The sequence below is a fragment of the Anarhichas minor genome, unplaced genomic scaffold, assembly GCF_050575085.1.
Source record: "Anarhichas minor isolate MPS153535 unplaced genomic scaffold, ASM5057508v1 ptg000003l, whole genome shotgun sequence".
NCBI lineage: Eukaryota > Metazoa > Chordata > Actinopteri > Perciformes > Anarhichadidae > Anarhichas > Anarhichas minor.
This window is the reverse complement of record NW_027466449.1, coordinates 12270245-12283510: the sequence shown is the minus strand read 5'-3', so window position 1 is coordinate 12283510 and position 13266 is coordinate 12270245. Positions and strand designations below refer to the sequence as shown.

The 13266-nt window shown below is 41.3% G+C and overlaps 1 protein-coding gene across 1 annotated transcript in view; it reads left to right on the top strand.

Moving 5' to 3' along the window:
* The window catches only part of tshz2 (teashirt zinc finger homeobox 2), a 45760-nt gene extending 34978 nt beyond the window's left edge, over positions 1-10782 (top strand). Inside the window, exon 2 of the mRNA XM_076102626.1 lies at positions 7026-10782. Within this exon, the coding sequence (XP_075958741.1) occupies positions 7026-10066 (3041 nt within the window). The 3' untranslated portion in view covers positions 10067-10782. The remainder of the gene's footprint in view (positions 1-7025) is intronic.
* The last annotated feature ends 2484 nt before the right edge of the window (positions 10783-13266 follow it).

Here is a 13266-nt window from a genome sequence, read left to right as displayed (position 1 = left end):
AGGGTGAATGAGGGGTAAACTGCTATTCTGCAGAAAGGAACCATCAGACCTCATCATGTCGCTCCTGGAGAGCCGTGTCACAGGCTCTTCAGAAACCAAGTGACAGAGCGGCGCGAGGCTGCTCTCTCCCCCCCCCCCCCCCCCCTGCTAGTGGAAAATACACTGCAGCTGAAGCCGCCCTGCTTCTGCTCCGCCAACTGGAACTTTGTATCAGTCAGGGCAGAGAAGATCATCTATAATCTGACAAATATACACTGAGGCTTTTAAGCCTCTTCAGTTGTAACGTTATCCAACATGCTCGCCAGAATTGTTTATATTTACCTTTCCTTGTTAGCAAAAGAGAACAAATAGGATGCATCATGCTTTGTACAGTATATTTAACTGCTTATACAAAAGACCACAAAAGATACAGCTGATTCAGAGGCCAGCTGTTTATTTTCCCAAATTGCAAAAAACTAAAAGAAAGAAGCATATTTTCTCGTATCTCATCTGGTGTTTATCCTGCAGCTATTTGTGGATTTTATTTTTTTATTTTTTGGTCCAGATTTTGAGATATCTGTAGAGTGGAATTTAGTTTGGATCATCCTTAAAGGGGTACCGTTCACTTAAACATAGTCATGTGATTCAGTTTTGAGCTGTAAACTGAATCGCATGATTGTACTGTGATAAAAACACATCATGCTGGTGTTAATATTGACATTTCTTACTCGCATTTCATGATTGAAAATGGCGCAGCACGCCATCTACAGCAAAAGCTGTATCAAAAGTAGATGTTCTCATTGTGCAGAATGGCCCCTGTCATGGTTACATTATTATATTATTGGGTCATTATTATTGCTGCATTAATATATAAGCAGTACTTAAAAGTTGACGTCTGTTGAGGTGGAGCTAATTTAAACTGTTTATATGCTATTGGATAGTTTAATCTGTAACGATGCCTCATACATCATACACTGATCATGTGTTTTGTATGTAAGCGTAATGTCAAAAGTATGAATGCAGCTTCTGCTGTCAAATAAATGTGGTTAAAAGTACAATATTTTCCCCAAAAAAGTAGTGTAGTCAGAGTGTAAATTATCACAAAATAGAAATCATTTGTAATCTTCAGAAACATTTTTTATTATATCTTGTTATATATTTTGCCCGTGCACTCATTGCGCATCACAAGAGTCGTCCACAAGCTGCTATCTTGACAGCTGTGAGTACCAACAATAGCCATGTTTGTTGTTTATGTTCATAATGATCATTTTGGGGGCGTGGCTTTGGAAGGAGGCCTCAAGTGTTGCAGACTTGGCGACGTTCTTGCTAGATTGTATAATTTTTCCAATCTAGATTACTCTTGCTAGTTCCTCCAGATTACCAATCCGAGCTTTAAATACAGCACTTGAGTAAATGTACCGAAGTTACTTTCCACCACTGCAGATTTGACGAATCTCAAAGACTCAAAACCCGGACAATGCTGTTAAGCTGTTCTATTGGATGGCATTAGATTGTACAGGTGTACCGAATAAAGAGGCCACAGAGCCTACCTAAGGCTTGTTCTATCCATGTATATAATAACATCTTGTACACAGATCCACCTGGCTTTGTGTTGCTGGTCTGGTAAAGGTCTACCAGGCAGGACAGGAATGTTGTGTATATAATTGTCTCTGCCGGTGCTGATAGGGGAACCTTTGGTGAGATGCAACACAAGGCAACTGCATGTGATGCGTCGGCTGTGGCAATGTTCAAAGTGATGACTTAGGTGCTGGAGTGCAGATTGCAATGCTCTCCCACCGCTCACTTCCAATTAGGCAGCGGGCCGACTGATGCGTCTCGGAGCAGAAGCTTCTAGTAGGTATCAAAAGGAGCGGCATCGCTCGGTGACATCACGGAGGGGAAGGGGCTCCTGGAGCTTCAGGCAGGGCAATCTGATGTGGCTCAGTAACTACCGTGATCAGCGTCCATGCAAAGACTGACTTTTTTAGAGATTCACACATTTCTATCATTACATAAAAAAACACCCCAACAGCTCAAACGAAACACGCTGGAAGGGCCGTGTAGCTCGGACTGCCTGCCTTTCGGATATTTCTTTGTGTTTATTGGCGTGTAGATTGTGCATTCCAAAGTTCTCTGTGTTTTTAGTTAACAGCATGTTGGTTGTGAAAACATTTTTGATTAATTGCCATAATTATTGTGATCATTTTTGCCCAAATGAACAGCCAGATGGCAGGATATGGTGTCATATTTGCGATCCTATCATTAATCTGGCTCTAGGTCCATCTGAGCACATTGTGCCGTTTGCTGTGTTCACAATCTGTCCTCAAGTCCATGTCTTTTTTTGAGCTGCGAGTTTTTATTTGATTATATTAGACTATAAAATATTAAAGTTGAGGGTGTATGAAAGCAAGGCATTTATCTGCATGAATAGCTTGTGTTTAGTGAAGTAAGTAATGCACTTTAAGTAACATCTCCTTCATGCATACAAAAATTAACGTGAGTGTTTCCGTTTCATGGTTTTGCAGTGAAAGCCTCAGGACGGTCCAACAAAACCGCTTCGTGGGGGTTTGTGGCTGCTTTTAAAACCCGCTTTTCATAATCTAGCCTATGGATGATGTTTTTTAGTTTTTACCAAAACGTGGACCACAACACTGTTAATAACAAGACTCTGTTACAGTGTGTCTGCAGAGTTTTGAAGTCGGTTAAGGACGTCATTCAAAAGTGTTAAATGAAATAATAGGCCAGGTGGGAACTAACGACACATTCCTATTTAAAAGCAAGTCAAACACTATTTAATTCTGTGATATCAATTAACCTCCAGACAAATGTTGTCAAAGGGAGCAGTCTGAATGTGATTGTTCTCTCTTTACTCTGCAGTGTCCTTGGGCTCGGGGAGACTGTTTCCTGACAGGGAACAATGAAGCGAGAGGTGTTTACAGATCTTTACAGATGGCTCCGGGGCTCAGAATTAGCTCTTCGCCGTTTCTTATGTGATTCAGTTCAGACTTAACTTCAGATGTGTCATCAAGACTATCATCAGGATGTCTGACAATGTATCTGTTTTATCTTGACGTGCGCTGCTCACTGAGTTAGTCAGATATCACTGTCAAATATTAAACCTTGTGACATGTGTGTCTCATTCTAATGATAGCTCACTGCAGGAATCACAATCACATCGCGGTGGCTTTCAGAAAACACACCCTCCTGTTTCCAACCTTGCAAAGAGCTTCACAACTTTGGAATTAGGTTTGGTACACCCAGTACTTTCTGACTGACATTTCACACCTATTTATAACAACAGAAGAGCACGGTGACTAAGTGTTTTTAAATGTACAGGCACAATTAATTGGGCTTACATGTGAGTGGAAACAGGGAGGAGAAACAGATGATAGTTACTGAGACAGCCTGGAGATTGTTCAGTGATCCTGACCTGCGTTGTTAGAGTGGTCTCTGTCTATCCAGCAGGCCTCTTTTTTTTTTTCTTTTTTTTTTTCTTTACATGGCATAAATCCAGGAGATGAAAATGTCATGGAGCAGGTTCATTTTGCAAAGAGGTTTTGATTGCCATGCGCGTGTAATTGATTGTTCCAAGGACAGGGGGAAATCTAGAAATGTCATAACAGTCCTGCTTAGGTTGGTCCCACCACAAGGCAATCAATGAGAAGTAAAAAGAGATATTGATTTGCGAGCAGCAAAAACTGTAGCTTGAGACAACCGGAGAGCGCCGGGGAAAGTGGCACAGACGTGCAGACCTGTCACTGGCACCTATGAATTACCCAATCTTCTCTGAAGATAGTGTTACCTCGGATACTCACAGAGTCCTGCGCCGGGTATTGCAGCGGTGTCCGTTAGCTAAGCTCCTCAGGCTGCTAACTCTTTCTGGCTTGTCAGATTAATGAAGGAAATGTTGACCTTCCAAGAGATAAATGTTGATGTTCTCAAATTTACAAAAGTTTGTTACTGGCATGTTAGCGTTGGAAACAGAATGCCCTTTTACAGCTGGCTCACACGTGGACAAAAAAAAAAAAATGATTGACAGATTTTGAATAGACTCACTTACACAAGGGAGAGGGGATTGTACTCTATCAAGATAATGCTTCAAGATGAGTTGTAAATATATTGTCATGTAAGCCTTTAGCACCAATCCAATTGGACAGCAGGCGGCCGTGAATGTTGCAGTGAACTTAATCTACTGTTTCCTATTCAGTTTAACTGGTTTCTCTTGATGTAAGGGGGAGAAAAAACATTTTGGCTCAGAAAACCGTCTGCTGCTTCTGTAAATCCAGGCCTTGCTATGCCAAGAGTCTGCTCTAACGGATAAAGGTTATAAACACTTCAACTGCCTGATTTATGATGGATACCTCAGATTTTTTTGACCTTTGCATATCTCTGTCTGAAGATATAAATTTGTAGTGACACAGATTGGAGGCTTTACAGGAGTTTATGACATGCTAAATCTCAGGCAAGGCATGCCAGCCTCTCGTTTCGTGAGGCTAGTTAGCTTGGGAGTTGCCTTGCTTGGACTGCTAGGCAACATTTTCAAAGCAGGCATTTCCTTTTCTGTTTGAAGTTGTGAACAAATGTGCATGAGAATAAGCAATTTCTTCTCTTCACTTTTAGTTTCCACAATGACGCACCAGTTCATATACTTAAGTTTGAGGCCTTTCTGCAATTAATTCTGTATTCTTGACAAACTTGTTTCTCATAATATAATGACCTGTTTTGGAGGAGTTGTCTGTTATTGTTGCATTGTCCTTGAATTCTTGTGTGAAAGAGTAGCGCAGCTTGGCACGGCAGCAGTTTTGTGGTAGAACAAGAGCTGGCAAAGCACGTTTACAATTGGTGTGAGAAGCAGAGTTAGACATGCGGGTAACTTGGAGTGATCCCTGCCAGAAGGTTAATTGGTGCCTCTGGATGTCTGCTACTTAGGGCATCTGATAGAAACGCATGAAACAACAGGAAGGGCTGCAGTTAATCTCTGTCAATTCCACCCTCAAAAAAACCACGATAAGACGCAAACATTCACATTCAAATTGATATAACTACATCTTAGTGGTTATTTCCAGGAAAGCAGTGCTTAGTCTTGGTGAAACGCACATTTATCTCACAAATTGGGAATGTGGAACAGAACTGCATCCATTGGTGAATTTGAAGCTCCATGAAATATGCAGGGAATAGCCTTTACATGCGGGTGCATACTAGGATTGAGACATTTCAATTAAGCTCTCACTGGACGGGAAAAATTCTCATCTCCCCACTTTGGAGTGCGTTCTTCCCAGTCCCTCAGTTTTAGTGGCGACTTTGGAAGAAAGAGGACATCAACTTGGAGCTTGTCATAGCCATTGGTGTTCTCCTTCACTGTGAATACTATAAATAAGTCTATAAATAAAACATACCTCTGTGCTCTTGACAACTCTCTCCCTTGGCATCAAGGGTATTTTGGAGGCCATCACCGATCTCGGTTGGCCAATCAAAACATCTCTCTTGCGGTGGATCAAGGTCACAGCACATTGGGGCTCTTGGGTGTGAGAATGTGTGCAGGCTCTTGTTCACCAGGCCCCATTCTCCATGTTTGTTTGGAAAGTCCGAATCCCATCTCCATCCATTAGCTGGCAGGCAATTCACCTCCAGGGTTTCTCTTGAGGCACTTGTGAAATATTGATAAAAAAAAGAGTCTTATTTTCAGAAGGCAAAACGAAGGGAAGACATTCTATGGGCCGCCCAGTGTGGGACTCCTGAGTGCTCGGCTTCAGCCTTCCCCCTCATGGAGTGCCCTCTATTCAGAAGAGAAATATTAACCACATGAAATGCATAAGTGCCTGGACAGGGCTGTTATGTCCTATTCATATTTAACTCAGGGCCCATCTGCCACGTCTCTCCCAAAATGCACATTTTCCAGCATGATTATGAGGTGGAAAATATCTCAGATATGTGACAACACTGACAAACTGCATTTATTGCAGGATGTCTTGAAAAGATTTGCAAACATCGGTTGTGATATTGTTGTGTGGGTTGCCGGGTGTTTAGATTTTAAATAATCTGAAATAGTTATTGTCAGAAAGGACACTTTAATATTCCGTGGCTGTGTTCATATTATGCCGAGCAGACCCTGAAGCAGTGTGAAGAACCCTCTATGCTGAGTCAGAGTTTCCACTAATTGGATGATGGGAAATATGTCAATTAGAAATACTGTTGTTTAATTATCTGTTAATTGAAGCAATAATGTTTGTGCTCTATGAGTTGGGAGAATGAACAGGTGAATAATGAAAGGAGTAATTGCTGTTTATGAGACTGTCAGGGAAAATATAATGACGTGACAGATTGCCAGTAATTTTTTGAATTTTTTTCTAATTGTCTAGTTTTAACACTTATAATTGAATCAGCTTTTCCACCAGCATGATCAACAGCTTTATCAGCTTTCACATCTGCAACATATGTTTATTTTGCTTAATGGCTACATATCTTCTGAAATTTGTTTTCTCATCTTTTGTTAGTCGAGTCTTTAAATTTATAGACGGAGCAATGCAGGACACATTTCTGAGTTTATGTTAAGACATTCCGCACATACGGCTTCAGGGAAGCTTAGATGTTATCCAGAACAGAAGGCTTACATTTTCAATGCAGTTTTGAGGCATCCATAATCGCCATGGAATAGGTAATTTACAATAACACTTAGCGGGCCCCAGACGAATCAATTTCCTTTTGTCACTCAGTGGCCAATGATTGTTGTAAACATCTCAACTTGAGGCCAGAAAAAACCTCGGACACAGCACTAAGTCAATGGCCTGTCGTGAATCACATGGTGCCGTTACACCAGCAGCAGTCTGTTAGTAAAGACATTATGTCCAGCTATACCCTCCAACCTCCCAAGGCACAAAGCAGCCGCTATTATGTTGTCTTAAATGACTGCTGTGACTTCTCACAAAAATTTACTTGCCGCCACATTAGGACTTTTTAAATATTGTTCTTTGGAAATTAAATTCATTAAACTGCCGTCACACAATCTGTTTTAATGTCATTAATCTCCGTGTCTCTTTCTTCTCTAGTCTACGTGCCTGATGAAGACGGTGTTCTTCGGGAATCCATCCCTGAGGAAGACGGCGAGAACGACGCGCAAACTGAAGAAGAATGCTCAGAGAAGACCAGCCCCAAAGTGGCCGAGGACAAAGAGCTAGACAACAAGAGCACCAACACTTATAGCAACCAGAACTCTCCCATCAGTGTCCTTTCCAATCAAGAGGCCGAGTTGGAGTCACGCCTTAGCGACACCAGCGACAGACTCTCAGACTTCAAAACCTCCTCGCCACCTGAGAGCCAGAGGGATGTCGAGAGCCGCAGCTCCAAACAGAAAGACGAGGTGGGCGGCAGCTTGGAGAAGATGAGGGCAGCCTATGCAAACTTTCTCTCTGATTCCTACTGGACTGGGATAGGGATGGACTTGAAAATTGGCAAGAAATCCAGCAGAGCCAACTGTGACAGCACCAACGGAAGCGCCAAGAGTGAGTTTGACTGGCACCAAGACGCGCTCTCTAAGACCCTGCATCAGACACTCTCCCCAAGGCCTGCATCCAGACCTAACCTCTTTAGCTCTGTCCACCTGTACAGGCAAACCACCAAACCCTGTGGCTCAGTGTTCACAGGAGCCAGCCGATTTCGCTGTAAGGATTGTAGCAACGCTTATGACACTCTCGTGGAGCTGACGGTCCACATGAACAAAAGCGGACACTACCAGGACAACAACCACGGCAAACAGAGCAATTCCTCTGCTTCGTCTTCTAAATCTAGGAAACGGAATTTGCATGATATGGAAGGAAAAGAGGATGCACAAAAAGTTTTGAAGTGCATGTTCTGCGGTCACTCTTTTGAATCACTCCAGGATTTGAGTGTCCATATGATAAAAACTAAGCATTACCAAAAAGTGCCTTTAAAAGAGCCTCTCCCAGTAATCACCCCCAAATTGTTGCCACCATCAAAGAAACGAGCCTTTGAGACGGTGAGACCTTGCTCCCCTGACTCTACAACTGGTCTATCTGGCTACACTGAGGCACAACGGGCCGCCGCCATTTCAAATGCCAACAATAATCGCTACGGCTATCAGAACGGAGCGAGTTACACTTGGCAGTTTGAAACGTGCAAGTCTCAGATTCTTAAATGCATGGAGTGCGGAAGCTCCCATGACACCCTTCAGCAACTCACCACACATATGATGGTTACTGGACACTTCATCAAAGTCACAAACTCAGCCTCTAAAAAGGGTAAACAGTTAGCCCTTGACCCCCTGGCCATAGAAAAGATCCAGGGTTTAGCTGAGCCTGCTGCCACTGACAGTGAGGGAGAAAAGGTGTCTCCGAAAAATCCCTCCCTCGGGAGCAGTGAGAGGGATAGCCAGGGGGAAGGTACATCAGACAAAATGGAAGAAACTGAAGCTAAAGATGACAAGCAAGAGAGTGAGGATCAAAAAGCAGACAATGGGACTTTTAAGTACCCTTATCTCCGTGAGGAGGATCTTGAACAGGACTCAGGAGGCGGAGGGGACATTCTTAAATCTTTAGCCAATACAGTGGCCTCTGCCATCAATAAAGCTCAAACAGGGTCACCAAGCTGGAGTGCCTATCCGAGCATTCACGCTGCCTATCAGCTCTCTGGTCTCATCAAAAGCGCCCCACTCTCTGCATCTCCCCCTACTCAGCTAAAGCAGACATTTAACCACAAGCTGAGACCGATTGCCCCAAAGGGGAAGTTATACCACGGTGCTGTGGGAGTCGAGGCTCCCCAGGGACAGCATCAAAATGTGGACATCAAAAAAGAAAAGGTTGGCATTAGCGATGGTAAAGAAAGTCAGAATATTAAGTTTGATCTGGTGGAGAATGATGACAGCGATTGTCAGGATGATTCCTCTTCCTCTTCAAAGCTTGATGCAGACTATATGAATGAAGGAAGTGAAGCGATCAAAGGGAAGTTGAGCCCAGATTTCTCTGACAGAGGCAAGACACCGAGCCCATCTGCCAGCAATGGACGCAGCACTACTTCAGAGCCTCTCAGTGACACTCCAAGTCTACTTGGCATAAACCCTCTTAGTGCTCTACAGTCAGTTCTGAACAATCATCTGGGCAAAGCAAATAAGCCCAATAACTCAAGAGGAGATAAACTATCTGCCCACACCCAGTCTATTTTTGCTGACATTAACCGTAGCAGTGAGAAACCAGCTGTAATGATTGGAAATGCTATGAGAAAGAGGGCCGATAACCCCTTTCTCTTTGTTAATGATGACCAACCAATAGATCTGACAAAATCCAAACACAGCAAGCAAAGTTCCTCGCTACTCCACCCCGCCACGCCGATGCCACAGAAATATGCTCTGTCTGACATTGCAGATATGGTTAAAGTTCTTCCAAAAGCCACAACGCCAAAACCCTCCATACCATCAAGGATCCCGATGATGAAGCTGGAATCCGATGTCAGGCGTTTTGAGGACATGTCTGCCGAGGTGTACTCCATCCACAAGCGTAAAGGTAGACAGTCAAACTGGAATCCTCGCCATCTTCTCATCCTGCAAGCTCAGTTTGCCTCCAGCCTCTTCCAGACCTCTGAGGGTAAATACTTACTCGCAGACCTAGGCCCTCAGGAACGGATGCACATCTCCAAGTTCACCGGATTGTCCATGACCACCATAAGCCATTGGTTAGCAAATGTAAAATACCAACTGCGTAAAACCGGAGGGACCAAATTTCTGAAGAGCATGGACACCGGGCACCCGATCTTCTACTGCAATGACTGCGCTTCTCAGTTTAGGTCCCCCCCCTCATTCATTTCCCATCTGGAAACCCATCTCGGGTTCCAAATCAAAGACATGTGCAAAATGCCGGTAGAGCACCAGACGAAGGTAGAGGAGCCAGAACTGTCGAAGGCCCTCAGTGTCAGAGCCACAGAGGCTCTGGTCACGGACGAAGACACTGACTCAAAGTTCAAATGTAAGCTCTGCTGTCGGACATTTGCGAGCAATCACGCAGTCAAACTTCATTTGAGTAAAACTCACAGCAAATCCCCTGACAACCATTCACAATATGTGGAAATGGACAAGGAGTAGTTTTTCATATTATTATCACTTTTTTTTCCTTTTCTTCTTTTTTTTTTTTATTTCAACACACGGGTCAGATATTTCAACCATTTTTCAATTAGCGTTGTGTAGTGCATCATTATGACGTTTTAAAAACATTTCATGGACAGCAAAGACACACTGGTTAGAAATTGTATAAGGAAACACTAAGAGATACTTTTGCACCCTGCTCAAATGCATCACCAGTAATGAAATGTATTACTGCTTGAAGAAACATAATTGCTGATGTTTGCATGCAATAGCCCCGGCTATGACTACTATTTATTTGTATGATATGTCTAGTTTAAATTGTATTTCAAAGACAAAATAATGAACTAATTGTACTTTACAACTTCTGTGATACTGTCCACCTGCATACATGTGCAGCTGTTAACACAGGTAGCCCGACACACGATAACACACACGCAGACCTGTACAGTGTATTGCTATGTAAAGATGTTTTGTGTTGCAATGATAGAAGAGAAAAAAGCACTTTAATAAATGTTTAATCACCAGTTTAGACTCAGATTCTGTACATGACTCAAAAAATAATTAGACGGTTTGGGAACAAGGATATTTCACATGTAAATATATTTTAGAAGAAAAAAAAAACAGTGCGTTTCATGCAACAAAAGGATAACAGCAAGACAGATGATACCTGTGATACCTGCACCTTTTTTTACTTATTCAAATAAAGAGTTAACATTTGATAACAGCTTGTATATCTTTTTATTTTTATTTTTTCTCTTTGATGTCTGCTTGCCTAGTTAGTTTTTAAAAATATAAAGATGTTAAGATTTTCTGCTTAGCAAACCTGGCTTGTAAACCCTGACCAACTGATGTACAATAAATATCTATATAATACCAGCAAATTCTACTCAAGTTATGCAAGTATCAGTAACACTTTATTATTACGTTATTACTGGAGGAAGTTTCCCAGAAAGAACAAGGCAATTTGGTACTTATCAGGGACAATAGAAACACTTCCACTTCATTTCTAGGGAAATCTAAAGAGTCTTTTAGTCGGTGCACAGCAGGTCCGCTGAACATGCAAAATGTGATTCAATTCAACATATATGGAGCATACAATTGCCAATAATGAATTGATATTTACTTTGGTGTTAAAATAATTTCTTAAAAATAAAAAACACATTTTGTTCTGTAATTAATACCAAATTAGATAGTTCTTTCCAACAAACTTATAACAAAATGACCAGGAAAATATTCAGAAATAACAGACCAATAAGATAAGTGTTACCCAAGTATTTTGTATTTAAATTCACAATGTCTTCCTTATCTTTTACAAGCTTTTCAATCCACGGCAAAGCTCAATGCGACAAAGGATAGCATCCCCATACTGCAGCCCACACTGCATTCTGTTTTTTGTTTTTTTACCTTATGACTTTTAGATACACCTCAAAGATACATCTTCTTGTCAGACTTTATTGCTTTCCTATGAACGCCGCTGCTGTTGCTGCAAGATGGTATCATAACAATTAAACATATTTCCTCCAGCTCTATTATTTCAAGGCTATTAAAAATAATTGCCTTCTAAATTCATAAACATTTTATGCAATTCATCTCTTTTCGAGCAATCAAGTCTTCAATTACCTCCACCCATCAAATCTCTGTTTTATAACGGCCAACTGACATTTGATGGTGAATGGGGGGGAAAAAGCACATGGGCACTGTGGTGATTTGAATGCTGTGACACCAACTTGCCCCCTATTGTTGGAAATGAGCAGGCAATCACGTTGTTCATCAGATGACTCCTAATGCAGTTAAAGTATTCAGCTATAATTTCTCCCCTGCATTTATAATTACTGTCAAAGACCACACACCTCAGTGAGCAGATTAAAGCTATAAATTATTTAGTGCCTTTCTTCTCCGAAGGATCTCTGATTTGTCTGTAGGGCCATTATGTTTTAGAGGAGCAACTTATTCTAAACTGAAGCAGGCATTGTCCTTAAGATGCAGCAGAATGCTTTGCAGGCGGGGAGGGAAGATGGGAATATTACTGGCTGTTTATGTTTATTAAGTGACATTTAAAGTGAGGCTTTTTACGAACAAAAGATGACATCGCAACGCAGAATTTTTCAATTTTATTAAGCTTTTATTTATTTTTGTTTTTACACAAATCATTATTCAATGCATACACATAATATATATGCTCAAAGTACATTTTGAGGATTCAGCACAACCTAGTAGAGATTCGCCCATGGCTGACCGAAGACAAACGCTCTCATCAGTGCAATCGCAGAGGGAAATTAGTTGTCTCTGCACATAATTTGCTCTAATAAGTCAAAGTCGATGTGGGACTCATTGTTCGTACACAAAACTGCTAAATGGATGTAATATCAATTAAAAAAACAACTTTATTAGGTTAATATGAGTTGTATCATGCAATCAGCAATCATTTCAATGTGCATAAACTGTAGTTGGTGGAAAATCAAAATACACATCAGCTGCTCCAGTTTTTCAAATAAACATGATGCTCTCTAATAGGAATACCTGAGTTATTAAATACTGATATACTTCAGGTAACACATCGCAGGTAATTAGGTGAAATAAACCCATAATTCTTTCGGTGCTTTATATTAATTCATTTTGGATGTTTGCATATTAACACAGTTAATCGCACCGTATATCTAACATGTCATGGCTAATTACAGAACACAGTCAGCTTTCTGCAATTACACACACACACACACACACACACACACACAATCTTGCTTTTAAACTGATTGATTATGAGAGATATTAAGCGCAGTAACATGCTCATTCATGGACACAGTTTATACGTTGTTGTTTTTTTTACAGTACTCTACATTAGCTAGAACGCTGGGCAGTTACATGGTGACAGATCTCGGCTGTGTGTGTCCCGTCAGTATGGTTCCTCTCAATAAACGAGAAGAGAACAATAATAAGACAAAATGTAGGTGAAAGTCACATCTCAGACCTTTTTCTCTCAAAGAAATCCCTCTACATGCAGTGAAGCCAATCTACAGACCACACATATATGATTGATTATTCTCACTATTAGCACCATTGATTCTGCTAGCTGTGAAATTGTTTTTGAAATGTATTAAAATCAAGAAAGCCTCAGAAATGTCTCACTGTCACATTTTTTCCCAGCCTGGAGTTACTTTCTAAAACAGTTCTAATAACTTCTAATAGCTTAGTCGAAAAAA